At 37.4% G+C, this 23,408-nt stretch overlaps 1 protein-coding gene across 12 annotated transcripts in view; it reads left to right on the top strand.

Annotated features, from left to right (window-relative positions):
• Window positions 1-23,408, top strand: part of PTPRD (protein tyrosine phosphatase receptor type D) — a 397,236-nt gene that overhangs the window by 261,298 nt on the left and 112,530 nt on the right. For 3 of the 12 annotated variants that reach the window (XM_072031735.1, XM_072031738.1, XM_072031732.1), the window contains 8 exons: window positions 614-758; window positions 4,170-4,475; window positions 5,521-5,714; window positions 7,678-7,704; window positions 9,844-9,961; window positions 17,961-18,548; window positions 18,970-19,067; window positions 19,984-20,243. In XM_072031735.1, the coding sequence (XP_071887836.1) occupies window positions 614-758; window positions 4,170-4,475; window positions 5,521-5,714; window positions 7,678-7,704; window positions 9,844-9,961; window positions 17,961-18,548; window positions 18,970-19,067; window positions 19,984-20,243 (1,736 nt within the window). Of the gene's footprint in view, window positions 1-613; window positions 759-4,169; window positions 4,476-5,520; window positions 5,715-7,677; window positions 7,705-9,843; window positions 9,962-17,960; window positions 18,549-18,966; window positions 19,068-19,983; window positions 20,244-23,408 lie in introns of all 12 variants that reach the window. The other 9 variants (XM_072031733.1, XM_072031731.1, XM_072031737.1 and 6 more) reach the window with 4 other exon arrangements.

Raw genomic sequence — 23,408 nt, 5'->3', positions numbered from 1 at the left:
TGATGCTTCAGCTGAGTTTATGACAGGTCCACACATACACAGTGAATGTACAAACATGCTTTGTGGACTGTGGGGCAGATCTGTATTTCAGCTTGAGATGCAGGCCACTGTTTAATACCTTACAATTGGAATAATTTGTTTCTTAAGATTTTGAACACCAGCTTAGTTACAGGTTTTCCTAAAATCTAAGATTATTCTCATAACAGATATCTGGACTTCACTGTCATGTGGGGCTGTCACTGTCATGACAAGGCTTTGTGTGTTATTGTCTTAAGATCCTTTTATGTTTTATACACACCTATTACTTATTCAAATAGTCAAAAAATATTTCTGGTTCTGAGTTTAACCCTCTAAGCTGTCTGCTTTAAAAAAGATACAATTCTTTAACATGTATTTGTTAAAAGTAATGTATTCACTTTGGGTTTGTTCTGTTTCAGTTCCTTTTTTTTTTCTTGAATTTATATGTTACAATTTTGTGAGATAGGTTATCATCAGAGTATAAAAACATTTCTTCTGTGGACAACATATTGCATATGTTGATATGCAATTCAGAGTCTCTAAGTCTCTTACTGAATAGTAATCTTGACATCTGACTCTCATTCCTTACCTGTAGCAACGGGTTTCCACTGAGCCTACCACATCTTATCGCCTACAAGGCTTGAAGCCAAACAGCTTGTACTTGTTTCGTCTAGCTGCACGTTCTCCACAAGGTTTGGGTGCTTCAACAGCAGAAATCTCAGCAAGAACCATGCAGTCAAGTAGGTGTCTTTCCTTGCTAACTTTAATCTATTATGTTATATTTTTCAAATAGATTCATTTAAATAGGCAACAGACACAGCAAGACAAGAAAACAGAATGGTACAAAACATAGCATTTATGAATACATAAAAAAAATATGTTTAAAATACTGTGAATAACTAATATGTGTGTCTTTTCCATAGCTTCCGAAAAAGACTCTGTAAAGACTTACAGAAAGCCAGTATCTACGGATACAATACTTTGCTGTCATAGTTTGTTGTTGTTGTTATAATAGGGATAATAGCGTATTATATTTTATTGTGCAATAAGTATAGATGAGGAACATTCCTCCACCCATAAAATACCACCTCTTTACTCTAAAGATTTCATGTAATACTAGGTTGCTCCAGTAGCATATCCTCATAGTAAAAAATGCTGCAGAGTGGGCCAATTTGAATGTTTCTGACTGTATCAAAAATTTCCTTATAACTCTTCGATAGTAACTACTTTGATAGTTACTTCAATAGGTAACTACTCTGATTAGAGAGCTAGTTAGTAAATTTCTTAGGTTAGAGATTTTTTATCTGGGTTTTTTAAATGTTCAGTCATTATTGACACCACTGTAAATATTTTTTTCTGACTGGATTCTTATGGAAACAATGTCAATAACTCATCACATTTCTGTGCAAATATTATGCAAAAATTTGGATTTATTTTACTATATTCAAATTAATACTTAACTAAAACAACCAGGTATACAAGGATGATATCCAGAATAACTGTGTTTGCTGAGTAAGTTATTCATTCCTAACAGTTTATACTGTATGATTTGAAAACTTATTGCAATTCTATTTTAGTTTTTTTTTCATTAAATTACCATTTCTTAAATCAGCATTATTTAAAAAAAAAAAAAATCAGATTCTCAGTTGGCATGATTTTCTTTTTAATTCACGGTCTGTAATAGATACGATTATATAATCATTATTTGATAGTTATATAATTATTTATAGTTAATGTAACAGGAGATGTAGTACTGTAGAGCTTAAGTTTAACCAAAGCTAAGTGTGCTTCTGCAGCATTTCTAAGCTATTTGAATAAACATAAAAGACTACTGTGTAACACAAGACTAGTAACAATGCCAGTTTTGACCTCAATAATACAAAATCAATAATTTAATATGGAAAAGGGTATTTATTGGCTCCTGGAGCCATTTCAGCTACTTAGAATGCTCATGCTCTTACGCCATATTGGGTGAAAATTGCCTAAATTATGCTTAAACAATAAACATTTAGGAGCCAAGATTGTGTGTTCTGCCTATAAGCACATTGCCATTTTTCCATTCTAAAATTCAAAAGTATAGTATTAGATCTGAAAAAAGCCTTATGCATACAGATATTATGGAAATCTGATTTTGGGAGTATATATGCAGACTCCAGTTATTTCTTAATAGCTTGCAGCAGTTTTAAACTTTGTGTATTTTAAGAAAAAGTACATACTTTAATAAAGCTAATTACACAGGTAGCCTTCAAATTATACTGAGTTACATAAAAGCAACATTTTTTTTATAGTGTCATGGATTAAAAATTAATAAGCTTTTGTGAGTTCATTAGCAATATTCACCAGAATACCCTGTTCTCTTTTATCTTGGTTTCAGAGAAAGATGTTACAGGGATTTATTTCTTTATGTACAGGATCCTTGAGGGACATTATGGCTACCTTTTACTTCCTCCACAAATCAATGGTAAAAGTGGACCAACAAGTTTTGAGTATTTGATAACTGAATTAGCTTAAAAATAAATAAAAAAATAAAAAGGCTCTATTCTCTTTTGTAGCCCCCCATCTGCTTCCTCTAGTTAGTTGAAATGCTGGCACATTCCCTCCTGTTTTCTCTTCAGAAGAGCAAAGTACCATACTGAGTAAAAAGCCATTGATCCCTGTAGAAGACCTGTGGGGAACCAAAACATACATGTGTAAATGCAATAGGTCACAGCAGGGTCCTAGGCCTCCTCTGTTGCTTTAAATTTGTTTGATGTGCCTAGCGTAAGTACCAAAAATCCATCTGTTTCTTTTTTTCCTTTAGAATGGGAAGAAAATAGCAGACAAACAGATAAAAAAATAATAAAAGACCCATAAAGACCTTGCACTGAAAAATTATGTTTTCCTTCCAAGAGAAATGGCAGAAATGGGGAAGTAGTCCACAACTGCCAATGAATTTAAATGTTGACTCATTTTTTGGTGCTTTGAGTGTTCAGAGAGCTAATTTTTGGTGCTTAGTTACTAAGTACAGACTTCACTAAGGTAAATTTAAGTACATGAATGCATACCTAGCTTTCAGTATTGGAATTGCTTCACTGAAAGCAATGGAATGACATCCATGTTTAAATGCTGTGGAGCCTGGAGAAAGTAATTATGTTAACAGACTCCTTTAACTATGAATCAGTAAAGGTGAGCATTTCTGCTCCAGAAGAATGCTGATGAAAAGATGTGAAGCGAGGATCTTTCACCTTTCCAATGACCTCAGGTTGTGAATTTAATTTATAAAACGAATACATGATTTCTTGACACAGTGTTTGGAGGTAGATATTTGTTTTTGCTATAGAATAATCTACATTACTGGTAGGATTTAATTCTTTGCTAGCGAAGGTGTGTCCAAGAGGAGTTAAAAAAATAAAACTTGACAGCTGATCTAGGGTAAGTACAAGTTAAAGTCAGAGTCAACAACCCTGTCACTTTTTCCTGGTAGGTAAATCTTTGACTAAGACTTTCTATTGACTGCATGCTTCTGGTATGTTGGCTACAATAAATACTTGAGTAAATGCTTTCCATTTAAACAGTATTTTTGATTGACTTGTGCGAGGCAGACTCAGTTATCAAAAAAAAAAAAAAAGTTGGTTACGAGAGTGGGGAGGCTGTTTAAAGCAATTTCTAACAATTATTGCAAGTTTGGGGGTTTCTGTAAAAGGAGAAATATTCTCAAAGTAAACCTGCTTGAAGAGGATGTGTCCAAATTTCTAAATAAATATATGTCATGCATCGTTTCAGATATTATAACTTGCACTAATTGCAATGATTGTAAAGATAGATCAGTAGCCATAGAAGTGTCACGTTTTTCTTTTATTTCAAGAAGAATTTTAATTACAGGTAGGTAACATTATTTTGAGGTTTTGTTTTCATGTATTTCCCCTACATGTTTTTGTTTTTTTTTTTCACCATTTGGTTGGTCTGTTCATTTTCAGTTTCCTCATGTTAATAAGCCAAGGTGCATATAATTACCAGATGTTTTGCTTTTTAAGTTTCTACTTATTTTCTTGTTTGTTTTTATTTTCATTTTATTTTCTTTTATTTATTTTTATTTCTTTTCTTTTGTTCATTTTTTTCAACCACTCCTATCCTTTCACTCAAATCCTCCTTTAACCCACTACTGAAATTAGAGCCATCAGCTCCTCCTCAAGACATTAGTTGCACAAGCCCCAGCTCCACTAGTATTTTGGTAAGTTGGAAACCTCCACCAGTGGAAAAACAGAATGGCATTATCACAGAATACTCCATCAAGTACATTGGGATTGATGGAGAAGATGTCAAACCCCATGAAATTTTGGGAATTTCCTCGGACAGTACCCAATACCTTTTGGAACAGCTGGAAAAATGGACTGAGTACCGGATCTCTGTGACTGCCCACACTGATGTTGGACCTGGCCCAGAGAGCTTAGCAGTATTGATTCGGACAGATGAAGATGGTATGTTGCCTCCACTACATCAGTTTGCACCTCTATGACTCTCTGTAGATCTGCTGTCCTTTATGTAGGCTAACAGATTTTTTTTCTGCTTTTTTTCTGAAATCGCAGATATTACCACTATTTGAGTTCTGTGTTTTTCCTTTTTCTTCTTTTTTTTTTTTTTTTTTTTTTTTTTAATCAAAGACTTGTGCTTTCAACATTTCAACATTTTTTATAAATCTGGTGTATATATATATATATACATAAATAGAAAATAGTGTTTTATTTTTGTTTTTGTTTTTGTTTTGTCAATAAACTGCATCTGCTGCCCCTTTAAGCCCATACACATCCTTCTTTCTCCTTCTTAAACATAAAAGTAACTTACAGGGAGAAAACCTTCTTCCTTTTCCTTGATTTTACAGTTGTTATTTTTAAACACATGAGGTTTTCTTCAGGTATTTTTTTAAACTGTTTTCTTGTTCTGTGTTGTACTTATTATTTATTTTGATGTTGTTGTTTTGGGTTGTTTTCTTTTTTTTTTTTTTTAATCTTGGAAAGCTGATGCTCCACACATTTTATTTTTTTCCATGCTTGTACGTGACAGAAGACAGCCTTATTATCAACCTCCTTTTTATACTACTGAAAAGAAAGACAGAAAGAAAGAAACAAACAAACAACATACCAAAATAAGGAAACTTTTTTTGGAAATCTTTTGTGTTTTTTATTATTATTGTTATTATTATTATTTCAATTATTGCAATACCTCTTTGTACTGTAATGCTTTGACTCTCAAAGCATCTTCCTTGGCTTTTGTACATTTTTACATGTTTTTCTATTTCTCTAATACTATTTTTTCTTCCATTTTTTGCATCAGTCATGGTTTTTGATCTTTTCACTGAAAGGTAGAGCAGATTGATTGGGCGTTTTCATTTGTTGAACTGTTTGTATTCTTCAGAGAAAATGTAGTGAGTCTGCCCTTTAAAAAAAAAAAAAAAAAAAAAAAAGGCAAAAGACATGGGTGGGACAGGTGCCTGTAATTCTGTTTTATCCAATGATGTTGTTCCAGTTCCTAGTGGTCCTCCTCGCAAAGTCGAGGTTGAGGCTGTCAACTCTACTGCTGTTAAAGTGTCATGGCGCTCACCTGTACCCAATAAACAACATGGACAGATCAGAGGATACCAGGTCCACTATGTAAGAATGGAAAATGGGGAACCAAAGGGTCAGCCTATGCTGAAAGACATCATGCTGGCTGATGCACAGGTAACTAGAGCATTTTATGTTATTTTATAATCACAGTGAGAACCCTTCATTTACTAAAAAGCTATCTAAAACTGTATGTTTGTTTTTTTGTTTTTGTTTTTTCCATTTTTCATCCTACCAGTTCTTTTTTTTTTTTTTTAATCTCTATTTAACAACTTTTCAGAATACTTGCATTTAAAGCTTCTTGGAGGAAACCGAGGCACCCTTTTCTTTAGAACTGTGCACTGAAATCTTAAGCGGTGTCATTCTGCTGACTCCCATAAACCTGGAGACTGAATTGTACACCTGTTCTCTGAAGTTGTAAAGCATCATAAGTATCTAAGCAAGGTCACATCCAGTGCATCAAAATGTGCAGTCAGATCCAACTGTCTGATATTTCTTTGTTTAAATAGACAGTATGGAGCCAAATGAGAAGCCTATGTTAGTCCATTATTACAGTGGTTCTATCATTGTTGCATATCTACCTCATCATACAGTTCACAGGAAATGAATTTGTTTATGTGACTTCAGAAATCACTTAAGTATTTATACTTGTCATTATTCATATCATTAACCGTGCAATAGAATTTGGAATTTTTTAAATAGGTTTAAATAGGTTTGGGGTTACCTATAATGCAAAGTTGCCCATCTGTCGTATAAATTATGAGACATGATGAAAGCACAAGCCTGATCACATCAAGTTTTAAAAGCTTCTAAATATAGTACTTTACTGATTGGAATACACCAGCACTCCATAAAACTGAAGATTCCCAAAGCTCCTGGTGCTGGAGGAATCAGCCTATGTCAAAATTATTTTCATGTGCATGCATCTCACAGCTAGCACTCAATTTATGACTGGGATGAAGGGAAATGATCAATTTAGCATAAAGTTAAAGACAGAAATCCTACACTCTTAAGCATTTCATGTGAATAATTGTGTTTTTGTGTTAGTTTGTTTGTTTGTTTTTTCTTCCTTCTTTTTTTCTAGGCTTAGTTCTAAACTTTAGCTCTATAGATAACTTTTTGAGAACAGATCCCTTACGCACTCCATTTGGCTGGCAAACCCTCAAAGTATTCAGTACTGTATTCAGTGTCAGTTCCTGATGGTCCTCGTTACTCTTTTACTTCCCTGTCTACCAATACATATGTACTTATCTATTTTCCAAAACGTAGTGTTCTTACAGCTTAAATTAAGTGAAAATAAAGATGGAAAAGGGTATGTGGGTAGGAAGGAAAAGGAAATGGAAAAAGAGATTATTCTATGCTTCATTTTTGGTTGCTCAGATTTTCAGTTTCAGCCATGTGGGGTAGTAGTATAAAATCATTTTAAAACCTAGAAGGTCAGAAGGGGGAAACTAGATGTGATATTGAAACACAAATATCATAAAGGGAAAAATCCACATTTCCCTTTATTCAAGCTTGGCTTTGAAATGCATTTTTGCCTTTGAGTTACTTTAGATAGTCACCTCCTTTCTCCTCCCATCACTTTTCTTCCTTCTTCCTTCATTTACTGTTATGATCAAGGGTTGTGCAGGGTGTAAAGTCTTTGACAGTAAAAGACTTTGGTATGGTTAGATTTCAAGACTAAAAAAATCGTGTCATCCTGCTATTAATAAACCACTGAATTAATCTGGGAAAGTGAAGCATATAGGCTAGTGACTAAATATGCTAGGTAGACCAGTGGCTTTTACTGGTGCAGTCTACCATGAAATATTACTATATGGTACAAGAAGATTAATTAATTCTTTCATCTTTCAAGGAACGAAAAGTAGCTGTTTTTTGAAGGGACCAGAAGTGGGATTAAAAATGTCTGGCCTGATTACATTAACCATATTCTACACGATTCTACACAATTAATTAAAATTCTACATGATTTTTCCAGACATCTTATTTTTCTATTAAGAAGAAAAGAATATTTCAAACAGGCTACAAATTCTCTTCATTTCTTTTGTTTTTCTTTCCAACATTCTTTACTCTCAATCAGTGGGAATATGATGATACTACTGAACATGTGAGTAGTTTTTGACTGGCCAGAAAAAGTGTATGTTGTTTTTTGGTTTTGTATTTTGCATTTTTTTTTGTTTGTTTTTCATGTTTGCTTGTAGCCTCTCTTTATTTTTCTGATTTTTTTTCTTTTGTTATGTGCAGAGATGCATGTACTAACATCAAAGTTTTTTTTTTCTTTTTTTTTTTTTTTTTTCTGTATGGCACTTCTGTCCCCATTCATGCCTGAGAGAGAGTGGGGGTTGTTATTGCTTGTTTGTCCTGTGGTTTAGCATGGTGCTGAAATTTCAGAAATGGTTTGTGTTTTCTTATTTTTCTTATTTTTATGTCTGTTACTAACTTTGACTCACATTTTCTCTTTAAAAAACAGTGTTAGAAAAATAAGAAGAATAAATAAATAAATAAATAAAAAGTTTTGGAATTGCATAGCAATAGTCAAAAGTTTTACTACATCCATTCTGAGTGATTTTTTCTGTAGATGAAGGTTGAACTTAATTGTGCTTCCTTTTTGGTAATTCAATAACTCCATGTTATATTTTATCAGGAATGTCATATGCCCTGCATTGTTTATGCTTTAGTAGTATGTGTTTGCTGTATCCAAGTTAAACTTCTAAAAGACAACATTATATGCAGTCACATCTCTGTTACATCATGCAGTACTACTTGTTTTAGATAAGGCTGATAGCTTCATCGCTGTTTAAAAGGATGTTTTTGTTTGTTTGTTTTTGTTTTGTTTTTGTCTTTTGCAGTTTTATTCTGCTAATATCTGGTGAAGAGTCCTTCTGAAAGAAGAAAAATTTATCTTACTTATTCTGGCCTTTAGGTTCAGTTCAATTCTGAAATAGGTTCTAAGGAGTGTTTTTTGGTTGTTGTTGTTGTTTTGTTTTGTTTATTGTTGTTTTGTTATTTGCTATTTGATGATTTTCTGGGCTTATTTGTGTGTTTTTCTTCCGTTACAGTGATTTTTTGCCCACTTCCTCTGGTCATTACCTTGTTATTCCTACATTGCTAATAGGGGACTGCAAATAAAATGCTAAGTTCTAATCAAATCTGTGCTGAGCTCATACCCAATATCTGGAAAAATTCATGTACTGTATGTAGTCTGACCGATCATTTCTATATTAAGTTTTATAGAGGACACATAAATATACTGTCTCTCTGGCAGCAGTGGAATTTAGTGTAAATCCATTCAGGCATGTGAATACCTGGATGTACAGGAGCCGTCCAGTGGTTAAAAACTGGATGCAGATGAGTCAGGAAATCTGGGCCAATCAGTTTCCTCTAAATACTGTTCATTTATATTTACATATAAAGTTTAATTATTTTATGAGTTTCAAGGCTTTACTTCCTCTGCCTGTCCTTATAACATGGTGTAAGATTAATTCATTTCAGTTGGCTGACTCTTTGCCATCTTTTGTGTATATATGTGCGCGTGTCTGTGTGTGTGCATGTACTAGCTGAAAAGTTATTTGTTCTCTAGCTGCTGTCAGCTGTTAGATTTATTCTTGGACCGTATTTTTAATGATTTTTAGGTAGCTCTTCTAGACTTCAAAAGTGATCTGTTTCTCAAGTTCCTTTAGATGTTTAGATGCAAATTCCAACCAGTACAGGTTGCAAATAAGGTGTTATGAAGGCAAAGAAGCTTTTTCATTCAGCTGAACCATAATGACATAAAAAGTTTGGAGACAATTACAACAAGCTTATATGTAGGCCTTTTATAACTATGTCCTGTATGATGACCTGTAAATGACTAATTTAAAATATATTTCATTTCTACACATGCATGCATTTCACAATATCAGAAAGATTCCTCAGGCAAGATATTTCAGAAGGGCTTATTCACTGTTCACACCACTAAGCCTTTGGCCTTATGCTTTAGTCTATTCAAGGTATATGCTTTAGTCTATTCAAGGTATTCTGTTTAGAAGTGTGCTGTCTTTTATTGCTTATGTGAGTGAAATACTACATTATGAAGTATTGCCCACAAAACAGTCTGTGTTCTCAAATGCTTGCTAGCACTTCCAGTAGCACAAAAGTGTGTGCACTGCATGTATTATACAGAGGTTATCTTAAAGATTCTGTGCTCTCCTTAAAAAAAAAATAAATAAAAATAATAAAACCAAATATTATTATTATTTCTTCTTAGGAAATGATAATTTCTGGGCTTCAGCCTGAAACTACATACTCCTTCACTGTCACAGCCTACACAACAAAAGGTGATGGAGCACGTAGCAAGCCCAAACTTGTATCTACTACTGGTGCAGGTAATACTCATATAACCTCTTAACAAATCCTTATACTTGTTCTATCTTTTTGCTACTGCGGTTTGGAAATTTTCTGTAGTGTGGAAAATGTTTATAGGACAACTTTTTTTTCTGTTTCAGTATAGGGCCCTTCATTTATTTAGAGAAAAACATTATCACTGTCCCCCTTTCTCCCTCTCTGTTCTAGAAACAATCAGAAAGTGATATTTATATTTTCTGGTAGCTCTTCCATTTTGATTGGTGTCTTCCTGGAGAGGAAAAATGAGATTCACTGCTGAGAAAGATATTTGAAAAATTTGTGGAGGGCTTTCCTGAGCAGTGTAAGAAAAGTAATGCTGCTACCTATCAGTAAGAACATGGAAAGAACCTGTATGCCAGTAACAACTTATCTCAGAATAATTTAATTATTAATACAGAATTAGAAAACAAGAAATGATAGTGAGCCTCTAAAATGCTGAAGATAGAGGCAATCTGAGGCATAAATTCGGGCAGAATACACCATAAAACTGTTTCAGCTTGCAATTGGTATTTATACTGATTGACTTAATTTTTAAAACTGAATGTAGAGCACACCTTGCACTAATTTGAGAAATACTATATTTAGTCTCATCAGCTGTCTTGGCAAAATCTCCATCTTGGTGGATAAACCATATAGCTGCATCTCAGATCTGACCTTTCAGTCATTACTCTTGACGTGTACCGAATCATCCATTCCAGCCTCTTCTTTCCTGAATTCTCCTGGTCTGGAAAAAAATGTGATGTTTATTTCTTAATTGCATCTGAACTTGATTTAGGAAAGGTGGCATCTGATGCATCTCATTCTTCCTATAGTTCAGCTTCCAATTATAATAAACACAGCTGTATTGACCATGATGGTTAGTTCCTAGATACAAGCACAAGCTATGCAAACCTGCATGCAAAACCTGAAACCTCTATGCATTTAGTTATTATTATTATCCATGAATCATTTTTCCAAGATCTCTGATGCTTTTTTAGAAAATTAAACAAATCTCATGTCCCATAAAATCACAAGTGACTGCAGAGCAATGGAGAATTAGAGGCATGCATGTAAATTCAGATATATCACATTGTCCTTGCCATTTCCTTCACTTTGTAGACAAGTAACTCTTTATCCTAGTCTCTAGAGTAACAGCTAGTTATCATTTTGCTCCTTCCTATCTTCTGGTATATATTAACACCTCTTTGCCTTCTGTTACATCTTGCCATCACTGAACTTGTTTTGTAAGGAAAATTCATATGCAGGTATTTGTAAAAGGAAACATTAAATATAGTCAATATCAAGAAATTCCATCTCACTGTTCCTTTGAGAATTCATCAGGTAGACGAAGGAATGATAAATGCATTAATACCAAGAGCTTGTAGGTTTGAAGTACACCCTCCTATTCTCTCAGAGTTTCCATTTGACTTCTTTCCCCTGAAAATGAGCTATTTCAATACTAAAATAAGACTAATGATAGATCTAACATTCAGGTGTAATTTTTAAAGGTATAAATCAGGTGCAGCTGTGTGAAAATGAGTGAGATTATATGCATAAAATATAGCATATGTTAAAGGTGAGTAAAGATCTGAATGTTTACTGGACAAGCTTACTATTCATGAGAAATGACTTAAAACTGAATAGTTATCATCTGAATAACTTCTTATATCTTGTTAGTTGTATAAAAGCCTCATTTACATTACTAGGCAGGAAAAAAAATCACCAAAGGTAAATGTGCCTACACAGTTACTGTACTACAGTACAGTAACAACAACTAATAGTGAAGTCGCACAGTGTTCTTAACATCTTCATTCCTAAGTGTGTTTTCATAGAATCACAGAATTGTCTAGGTTGGAAGAGACCACAAGATCAATGAGTCCAACCTCTGACCCAACACTAACAAGTCCTCCACTAAACCATATCACTAAGTTCAACATAGAAACACCTTTTAAAGAACTCCAGGGATGGTGAATCCACCACTTTCCTGGGCAGCCCATTCCAATGCCTAACAATCCTTTCAGTAAAGAAATTCTTACTAATATCCAACCTAAACCTCCCTTGGTGCAACTTTAGCCCCATCCCCCTCATCCTGTCACTAGGCACGTGGGAGAATAGACCAACACCCACTTCACTACAGCCTCCTTTAAAGTACCTGTAGAGAGCGATAAGGTCACCCTTGAGCCTCCTCTTCTCCAGACTGAACAATCCCAGCTCCCTCAGCCTCTCCTCGTAGGACTTGTTCTCCAGACCCCTTACCAGCTTCGTTGCCCTTCTCTCGACTAGCTTGAGCACCTCCATGTCCTTCTTATAGTGAGGGGCCCAAAACTGAACACAGTACTCAAGGTGAGGCCTCACCAGAGCCAAGTATAGGGAGACAATCACTTCCCTAGCCCTACTGGCCACACTGTTTCTTATACAAGTTAGGATGCTGTTGGCATTCTTGGCCACCTCAGCACACTGCTGGCTCATGTTCAGCTGACTATCAACCGATACTCCCTTCTCTGCCAGGCAGCTTTCCAACCACTCCTCTCCCAGCCTGTAGCACTGCTTGGGGTTGTTGTGCCCCAGGTGCAGGACCCGGCACTTGGCCTTGTTGAACTTCATACAGTTGGCCTCAGCCCATTGGTCCAGCCTATCCAGATCCTCCTGCAGAGCCTTTCTACCCTCGAGCAGATTGACACACACACACCTAACTTGGTGTCATCTGCAAACTTACTGAGGGTGCACTTGATCCCCTCATCCAGATCATCAATAAAGATATTAAAGAGGACTGGCCGCAGTACTGAGCCCTGGGGAATGCCACTAGTGACCGTCCTCCAGCTGGATTTGACTCCATTCAGCACAACTCTTTGGGCCCAGCTATTCAGCCAGTTTCTAACCCAATAAAGCGTACGCCAGTCCAAGCCACGAGCAGCCAGTTTCTTGAGGAAAACGTTGTGGGGAACAGTGTTCAAAGGCCTTACTGAAGTCAAGATAGACCACATCCACAGCCTTTCCCTCATCTACCGAGCATGTCACTTTGTCATAGAAGGAGATGAGGTTCGTCAAGCCGGACCTGCCTTTCGTAAACTCATGTTGACTGGACCTGATTGCCTCTTGCTCTGCAAGTGCCGTGTGATGACACTCAAGATAATCTGCCCCATGAGCTTCCCTGGCACTGAGGTCAAACTAACAGGCCTATAGTTCCCCGGGTCTACCCTCTAGCCCTTCTTGTATATGGGCATCACATTTGCTAGCAGCCAGTCGACTGGGACCTCCCCTGATAGCCAGGACTGTTGATAAATGACGGAAGGCAGTTTGGCGAGTACTCTCAGTACCTTCATGTGGATCCTATCTGTCCCCATCGACTTGCATATATCTAAGTGCCGTACCAGGTCGCCAACCATTTCCTCATGGATAGTGAGGGCCACATTCTGCTCCCCATCCCCTTCCACCAGCTCAAGGTACTGGGTATCCAGAGAACAACTGGTTTAGCCACGAAAGACTGAGGCAAAGAAGGCATTAAGGACCTCAGCCTTTTTCTCATCTTTTGTAACTAACTTCCCCCCCACATCCAGTAAAGGGTGGAGGTTCTCCTTAGTCCTCCTTTTTATGTTTATGTATTTAGAAAAATATTTTCTGTTATCTTCAACAGCAGTAGTCAGATTGAGCTCCAGATGAGCTTTGGCCTTTCTAATTTTGTCCCTGCACAGCCTTGCAACATCCTCATAATCCTTCTGAGTGGCCCGCCCTCTTTTCCAAAGATCATAATCCTTTTTTTTTCTTAAGGTCTAGCCACAACTCTCTATTCAGTCAGGCCGGTCTTCTTCCGCAACGGCTTATCTTTGGGCACGTGCGGAAAAAATGCTCCAAAGCCATTAAGATTTCCTTCTTGAAGAGTGCCCAGCCTTCCTGGTCTCCTCTGCCCTTCAGAACTGCCTCCCAAGGGACTCTGCCAGCCGGTGTCCAGAACAGCTCAAAGTCTGCCCGCTGAAGTCCAATACAGCGGTTTTACTGGTCCCCTTCTGGCTTCTCCAAGAATAGAGAACTCTACCATTTCATGGTCACTCTGCCCAAGACAGCTTCCAACCACCACATCTCCCACCAGTCCTTCTCTGTTTGTGAATAGGGGCACCTCCCCTGGCAGGCTCACTAACCAGCTGCACCAGGAAGCTATCCCACGCTCTTCAGAAACCACCTAGACTGCTTTGTCTGGGCTGTGTTGTGCTTCCAGGATATGTCTGGGAAGTTGAAGTTCCCCACAAGAACAAGCGCTGACGATATCACAACTTCTGTCAGCTGCCTGCAGAACTCCTCATCCATCTCCTCATCCTGGTTCGGCAGTCGGTAATAGACCGCCACCAGAATGCTTCCCTTGTTGGCCTTCTTGCTGATCCTAACTGATAGGGGCTCAACCTTATCATCCCTAGTCTCAAGTTTCACAGCATCAAAACATTCTTTAATAAAGAGAGCCTCACCACCACCCCTTCTGTGCTGCCTGTCCCTTCTGAAGAGCCTATAGCCAGACATTGCAGTGCTCCAGTCATGAGAGTGGTCACACCACTTTTCCGTGATGGCAACGAAGTCATAGCCTGTCTGCTGCACGATGGCTTCCAGCTCCTCCTATTTGTTACCCATGCTGCGTGCATTAGTGTAGATGCACTTCAATTGGGCCTTTGCCTTCTACCCCAGCCTTGTCATTGTGCCCGCTGTCACACTTCCAACAAGCCTTGTTTCAGCTCCTTCCCCCTTCTTACTTAGTTTAAAGCCCTATCAATGAGCCCTGCTAGCTCCTGGCCTAGGATCCGTTTTTCCCTTAAAGATAGGGACCCGTCTGCAGCCATCAGGCCGGGTGCCAAGTAAAGCGCCCCATGGTCAAAAAAAAAATAATTTCTGTGTTGGCAGTGGCCTCTTAGCCACGTGTTTATCAGGTGGGCTTTCCATGTCCTCCCTGTACCCCTCCCTGCCACTGTAGTGATGGACGAAAACATCACCTGTACTCCCGCTCCATCTACTAACCGTCTCAGCCCCTAACATCCCATTTGATAGCCTTCAGGCTTCTCTCTTCAATGTCATCACTGCCAGCCTGGACTATCAAGAGGATAATAGTCAGAGGGGTGAACCAGGTTGGGAAGGTTTCTGGCAAAGCCCCTGATCCTGGCCCCAGAGAGACAGCAGACTTCCCTACGGGTAGGGTCAGGCCGACAAATAGGGCCCTCTGTTCCCCTGAGAAGGGAGTCGCCTACAACAGTCACTTTCTGGCTTGGTGGAGGCAGTCCTGAGGCGTGGGGTCTATTTCCTTACCCTAGGCATCCTCCTGGGTAGACTTTCTACCTCATCCTCACCACCTACTGGTCTCTCAAGCTCCAGGGCCTCAAATCTATTGTGTACACCTGGGAAGGTGGGACTGGTAGGGGGGAGGCATCACCTGCAATGTCAAGCAGGGACCTGTCTCCATTCCTCCTCAACTCCTAGGTCCCCTCCCTCTGCCTGACAGCAAGAGGGGAGGGGTCCAACCCCATTTGGGGTGTCTCACCCCAGTACCTCTCCTTCAGGCCCTGCAGGGTTGCTCCACCAGTCTGTCTCCTGCTCACACTCCCTGTTAGCCCTCAACCTCTCTACCTCATCCTTGAGTTCTGCCACCCGGCAGACCGGGTCATCCACTTGCTTGCACTTCACGCACACAGTGTCTCTGCCTCCCACAGATGGCAGGAACAGGCTCAGACACTCCCTGAATCCATTGACCTGAACTGCTGCGTTTTTGAGTGGACAGTCAATCTGGGTGTGTACAGACTTCCTAGAGAGAGCACTGTGCTTCGTGGAGACCATTGCAGCCTAGCTAGTAGTACACCGCTGTTAGAGGAGTTGTTCATATGGATGCGGGGGAATGCTCTGCCCTTCCTGCTCGCCCTCCCTGCACGAACTGCCACGCCCTGTTTGCCCACCCTGCTTACCACGCTCCCTAGGGGCAGCTTTTGAACGACCAGAGAGGGGGCACTGCTGGCTCCACCTAGCCTCGTCAGCCTCCCTCGTGAGGGCTGCCGTGCCCTGGTGGCTCCCTCAAGTGGGCTCAATGCCAGAAAAAAAGCCCTGCCTGTCCCAATCCCCTGCTCTGCTGCAGAACGCATCTGCCCCAAAGCTGATCGCCTCAGTGATCACATCTTTTCGGAGCCGATCGCCTCGGCAATCTCATCTTTTACTGAGTTTTCTTTCCTGGTTTTAGAAATTAAATGAAAGAAAAAATGTTACTGAAGACATTTTAACATGTATGGCCTGCAAAAGGTCTTCAGAGCCTTTTATTTTTTTCATAAAGCCTCATAATAATAAATAACGAAAAGTCAGAGAGATATTCTCTATGTAACAAGTGTAGGAAAGAGCATACACAACTCCTAGGAATATATCTGCAGGTAAGCTAGGAAGAATATTTAAAAGGAAGGATAATTGGAAAAAATATAAAAAACTAGCTACAATTTATATACAAATAGGGGTAGTGTCAGGACTTATGACAGATACAACAAGGAAAGAGCTTATTAAATGCAGAATTTTCTTCAAGCCATACCATTCCTCTCTCCTTATTCCTAATTCATTTTGGAATGGTAGTCAAAAGTTTTGACAATAAGAATCTGATTTTTTGGGTGCCTGAGAGCTGAAGATAAGTAATAAAACCCACTGAAGTGTTTAAATACAGGAACCACAGCTCACGGTACAGCAATTACATTCACTTGGGAAGGCTTTGAATGTGCATGAACTAATTAGTCTTCATGGAAGACTGTTGTCATAGCACTACTACTCCCCAAACCACTCTAGTTTCTTGACCTGTCAGGTATTGACACACAGTGAACACCAAATATCTGAATACTGTTATGGATATTTTAAAATTATCTGTTTCTATTACAATTAAATAATTATTTAATGAACATAGAAATTAAATATATAAGTATGTAAGCAAATGTGAATCAATGAATTCATTTAAAAAAAAAAAACACACACAACACATAACAAAACAAACGCTAAATGAAAGCTGCTGATATCAAGACCCAAAAAATGTATACCATACTAGCTGTAATAGCATTTCACCCTAACATAGATTTATTGTGGTCCTCCACTATGAGTATGCCCGCCACACTTTTAAATAGATCTGAATGTATCTAAAAGATGAATCAGCACAAATGGGCCTGTTAGGCACCCGGTTAGAATTTGACCACATCTGGTGTGCAGGTATAGAAGAGCATCCAGTAAACTTGGACTTCTTCAGAAGAAACCCAGTTCATCTGTACCAAAATATGCTAGAAACTAGTTCAAAAGGTGATAAGCAGGGTAATTTCTTAAGAAGCAATTTCTTAATCAAGAAATTAAATTCAAAATCTTGCTACCACTCCAATCTGAAACATCCCATGCTGGAGGTCATCTATATACTGAAAATTATATGGTAGGGTGCTATGATATTTGTGGTAGTGACTGATGACAAGGTTGGCCTTACTTCCTGTCTACGACATTTTAAACTTTCAATGGCAAGAATTATGTTAAACAGATTTACAAACTCATAATGTCTCTGTTATTATTATCACTGTTATACTGTTATTGTTATTAATTATATTCAATTTACAGGAACAGCAGAAATGTACCTTGGATTAATTTAATGAATACTTTTGACAGTTTATTTTTCAAGCAAAGATTTCTAAGTCAGACAGAACTACTCATAAGATGTATGTTTGAAGTTTTACTTCTTGACTGGTGTTCCTGTACCTCTGAATGTTCTCTGTATTTAGTAAGGGAAGGCACGGTATTTAGAATGATAAGGGAAGAACACAATGGACAATAGATGCCTTTACTACCATAGTTCATTACACGGTATGACTCAGTAGTACAGGAAGCAGGCATTTGTTTCTTCCATATGGTAGTGATCCGTGGAACAAAGAGTGAGGGAAGAAAACTTATCTATATTCCTTTTAAAACTAGACTGAAGAATTTTATGTGCAATTCTGTTTATATTTATCATCTTTAAATAATATTGTGCTACAGTTCCAGGCAAACCTCGGCTTGTGATTAGCCACACACAGATGAACACAGCTCTAATTCAGTGGCACCCTCCTGTGGACACCTTTGGACCGCTACAGGGTTACCGCCTGAAGTTTGGTCGCAAGGATGTGGATACATTTACAACCATGGAGTTCTCAGACAAAGAAGATCACTTCACAGCCACAGACATTCATAAAGGAGCTTCTTATGTCTTCAGGCTATCAGCTAGAAATAAAGTGGGCTTTGGGGAGGAGATGGTTAAAGAGATTTCTGTTCCTGAAGAGGTACCCAGTGGATTTCCCCAAAACCTCCACTCAGAAAGCTCTACTGCTACATCAGTTCAATTAACTTGGCAGATGCCACTCTTGGCAGAGAGAAATGGCATTATCACCAAATACACCATCTTGTACAGAGATATCAATGTCGCTTACCAGCCAGTTGAACTCCCTGTTGTTCCTGCCGATACCTCTATGACACTTTCTGGCTTAAAACCAGATACCACATATGATGTAAAAGTACGTGCCCACACAAGCAAAGGGCCTGGTCCATATAGTCCAAGTGTCCAGTTCAGGACACTACCCGTGGATCAAGGTAGGATTTGTCTGCTTATGGCGTTGACCTTTAAAGGAGTATCGGTCTTTGGATATCAGTGTTTTTGAAGCTGTAAATAAAACTGACCGGCCCATTCATAAAAATAGGTTCAACAAACACAAAAGGTAAAGTATGTAAATCTTAATATGTTTTGGATGCCTTAGAATTCAGTTGTCCCTTGCCAAGAAAGTTCTGGCTAACATCTTCACAATTTGTTCAGGTAAGGAGAACTTACATGTTGGGTTGTCACTAGATAAGAGCAAGAGCGAGTTAGAACGTTGTATTTAAGTATGAGAAAACAGGTAGGAGAATTTAATTAATGTTGTTTCTTTGGCCTAAATGGAAAGCTAAAACTCCCAGGTAGCCATGGAAAATCTAAACTACATGACGTTGTTTATATACATTTCCTTTTTTCCAGCAGTGTTTGCAAAAAATTTTCATGTTAAAGCAGTAATGAAGACTTCCGTTTTGCTGTCTTGGGAAATTCCAGAAAACTACAATTCAGCCTTGCCTTTCAAAGTAAGTTGCTTTCTGTTTGTTAGAGGGAAACTTGGGGATGACATTCAATTGGCTAAGTAGCTTACTGAACTTGTAGCTTTTTTTGGTATTGCTGTTTTTAAGAATGTAAACTAAACAGCAATATTGACCCAAGCTGCTAAATTCAGTCCTTTGGAAATTCCTGTTGTCATGGCAGTATTTCCAAGTCTGAATATCCAATATCCAGTCTGATAGTGGTTGTTATTCATGGTATGAACATGTTGCTAATTTGTAGTTCATTGTTACTATATTTTAGACTAGATAGTGAAAACAGTAATTTTATTTTTATTGTTACTCTTTTCTGTAGTAACTATTAACTGTATGCCTTGTTCTTCATCTTCTCACATTTGCAATAACACACTTTTTGGAGTATTCCACTAATACTTATCTGGCATTAGCCAGATAAAGAGACTCAATGTAAATTGCAGTCTGACCTGTCATTACTTCTGTGTGACTATCCATCATTTTTTTTTTTTTTGATCTCTGGCAATGGCCAGAAAAGAGCAGTATTTTATAAAATAAATATTTCAAAAACTTTTCTGAATATTGAATATGGATGGAATAAATCAAGGTGAATTTAAGGGCAAGTTTGCCTTGATATAAATTCTGGATTCAAGCAAAGATACTGAATTTGAATAAGTGAAATTGGATTTTAGGAGTGCTTGCTCTACTTTGAATTAATATGGAGTGGTTTTTTTGTTTGTTTTGTTTTGTTTTGTTTTTTCTGCCCATAACAAGTGGTTTAATTGTAGTAGTAAATTTAGTAGTATCTTACGGCCTAAAATGCCCAAAACTTTCATTTTAAATTTATAGCTAGACTCATTCATGAATTCAGTGTGACAATGTCAGTTGTTTTCCCTGTTAACAAAAAACACATTCGATTTCTATATTAACTTAGATCCTTTATGATGATGGCAAAATGGTGGTGGAGGTTGATGGACGTGCTACTCAAAAGCTGATCACTAACTTGAAGCCAGAGACATCGTATTCATTTGTGCTGACAAACAGAGGGAATAGTGCTGGAGGTCTTCAGCACAGAGTGACAGCAAAGACTGCACCAGACGTGCTTCGTACCAAGCCAGTCTTCATCGGAAAGACCAACATAGATGGCATGATAACTGTGGAACTTCCAGAAGTACCATCAAATGAGAATATAAAGTGAGTGAGTGAATGACATTTCATTTGTCTCCAGAAAGATGATCATTCTTACTATTCTAATAAAACCTGAACTTGTAGTGGTGGTCTAGGACTTTATTCCTCAGAACAATACAGAATACAGTACTCTGTATTTGGACTAACAATGTATAACAGTTTGTTACTCAGCAAAGTATGTAGTAAAATCTGATTGGAAATATATGGCTAAAGATTGCTTCTGCTTCTAGTTGGTTCTTAGAGAACCCTTGCTTTTCTTCATTAATCTGAGATAGTTAAGAGGGATTGAGGAAGCCAGTTTTATTTTGAAAGATGTATTCTCCTGAAGAATGGATGGACCTGTCAATTAACCTTCTCAAATAACCTTTCTAGCTGCAGCAACATGACATACTAAGTCTCAGTTATTCTAGAATTATACAGAACTTTAAAGAACTATTATTGCACTTAAATTATTTCAAATTTATTACAAAGTTTTTTGTTTGGTTGGTTGGTTTTTGTTTTTCTTTTTAATAAAAAAAAAATCTCAGGTCTTCTCCACTGGTCCCAGTTAAAAAATAAATAAATGAATGAAGGGAAGAGAGTTGACTAGAAGTGACGTACATTTTGGGGGAAAGGGTGCTGTGGAGACAGCAGAAATAGGACTAAAAAGCAGGGATTAGAAAGGACAAACAATAAAGATTTGCCAAGAACACATGAAGCATAATATAATTGATAAGTGTTGTTGCTCTGCCTATAGTGGCTGTTGGTCTATAAAGTTCCCGTGTGTAATGTAAAGGAAATGGGGAAGAAAATGAATGAGTTATTAAAAATTGTTGGGTATTCAACTTGCCATTTCCCTGGTGGATTTTTATTGTTGTTCTTTTAAAAAAGATGTTCCCCTTTTTCATTACTGACTGAGGATTTTGAGGCAGGTGAGGTCATGAAATGAATTACTTTAAGACATTAAAAGGATGAAAAACTGAAAAATGCAGCCATTATCATTAGATTGAATAAGATGTGGTCAGTAACAAATGCAGATAAAGAAGACTGAAGATGGACTGAGTCAAAAAAGATTTATGAAGTAGAGTGTTCACAGAGAAAAACACGCCGAGTAGTTGGTTAGAGAATAGCAGAAGACAGCAGTGGAAAAAGAACAGCCAATGACCTTCCTTTTATGTAATGTGAAAAAATGAAAGACACAGTGACAGCAGCAAAGATGCATTAAATCAATGGAATCCTATTTTGCAAATATGTAGTCATATGTATGCAAATATGTAGTACCTCCTCCTATATATATTTCTTAAGGTGATATGGCTTGACACAGAAAAACAAACAATAGAAAGATTGATCTGGCCCTGGAAGTGAGCATACCAACACAATTAATACTGAAAAGAAAATACTATCAAATACATAATATACCTGATGTATTTTGGAATAGGTAAGATAATAGCATCTATAGTCTTGTAGAGGAAGAACAATTGTGTGCAATAATTATGGTGACAGTTTTTCGTTGTTCCTCTATGAGTACCTTATATGCTGGTGATTGTATATATCTTACTATGAAGTACTATTCTTTGGGAATCTTTCAATGTTACTAATTATACTGAAGGTGAAACAGTTAATGGTTTGCTCTGATGGATTATTGGTAAATTGTAATGGGATTGAGGGTAATTTTAGAAGAACCTTAGTAAACCTTTAAAGGTGATAGAAGTAATTTTCATTCAAAAAAAAAAAAAAAAAAAAAAAAAAACACACCACCACCACCAAGAACAAAACCCACACTTAATAGATATAAAGCAAATAATAAAATGTCTTTTATAAGAGATGCTACATCTTCTGGAGTTAGCTAGAAAGAACAGAACTTCACTGTCTTTGCAATGTGCAGCACTGTACATATATGTGAACTGTTTCATTTTTCAGCTTGCTGTTGATGTACTTATGCTATCAGCTTTAAAATACCCTGTATGTGCTGAATATCTTAGTGGATGATCAAAGTTATGAGTGGGAGGCCTGCATGAAGGAAGTGTGAACGACTGTGAAAGTAACATTTACATGCTGGATGTTCCTTGGTTGATAAAAATGTATGAACACTGTTAGCTTAAAAAAAAAAAAACAACAACCTGCTATGTAGTTCATCCAGCAGATGTCTTCAATGTCTAAAAGATATATAGATATGTCAGAGCCAATTCTCAAATGTTTTTTGTATGAATTCCGATGAACGTGAAAAACAAAAAGTGTGTAGGTTGTAGTTATTATATACATGAATAAATCATCTGTTACTAGAAGAAAATAACACTAATTGGAAATGAAGATAGTTCAGGAAGCTAATAGTTTCTCCTTTGGAAATACATCGAGTGAGAGATACAACTATAAATACAATTTCCCTGACATATATTTTCTTTCACTATATTTACAGTAGAGCCGACCGATTGGACTACTTTTTCCTTCCTCTGGTTTTGGCAAGAACTAGAAGTCTAGGTTGCTCCAGCTGAAATACAGTTTGCACCTATGAAAATCAGGACAATTAATTATTTGACAAAATTTTAAGTTACAAAATAGTGCAGTTTTATTTCTCGGATCTTCTGTTCTGGTTTCTACAGTTACAGTCTTTGGATAACATTTAAATATATGCAAATATTTCAAATATAAGTGATTACTAAAAGACACTCTGATTTACAGAAAATATTCAGTAATAACAGACACTGCTTCTACATTGTCATGTTTTTGTAGGTTTCGCTCCTACCGTTCAAAGTTAGTATAAAATAGCTGCATATTGCAGCTGTACAAAGTGTTTCAAAATGTCATCAACTAAACTTTCTTCAGATCTGATTATGCTTAGCAGAACATTCCTTCAGCCACCAACTAATAAGTCTGTACCTAAACTACTGTTTGGCTTGTATTCTTATCACTTCTGAGAATTTTGTTTGTTAGTTTATTTCTCTTCAGCTTCATAAATAATGGTTTTGGGGAATGGGAATAGAGAAAACTGATGAAGAGGGAATGTAAACCTTTGGTCCCCTGATTTTGGAGCAGGCAGACCATCTGTGGAGGTGACAGGTGACAGAGGGCTTCCTAGAAGGGAAAGATCCCGGAAAGGATTTTTTGAATCTCATCATCAAGTCAAAATTCAGAATCTCGACCTTGGGGGAGCAGGGGGAGAGGGAGCAGTGGAACAGAGGAACACAGTCAACA

This window comes from Anas platyrhynchos, chromosome Z (assembly GCF_047663525.1).
Source record: "Anas platyrhynchos isolate ZD024472 breed Pekin duck chromosome Z, IASCAAS_PekinDuck_T2T, whole genome shotgun sequence".
Taxonomy (NCBI): Eukaryota; Metazoa; Chordata; class Aves; order Anseriformes; family Anatidae; genus Anas; species Anas platyrhynchos.
This window is presented reverse-complemented; position numbering and strand designations above follow the sequence as displayed.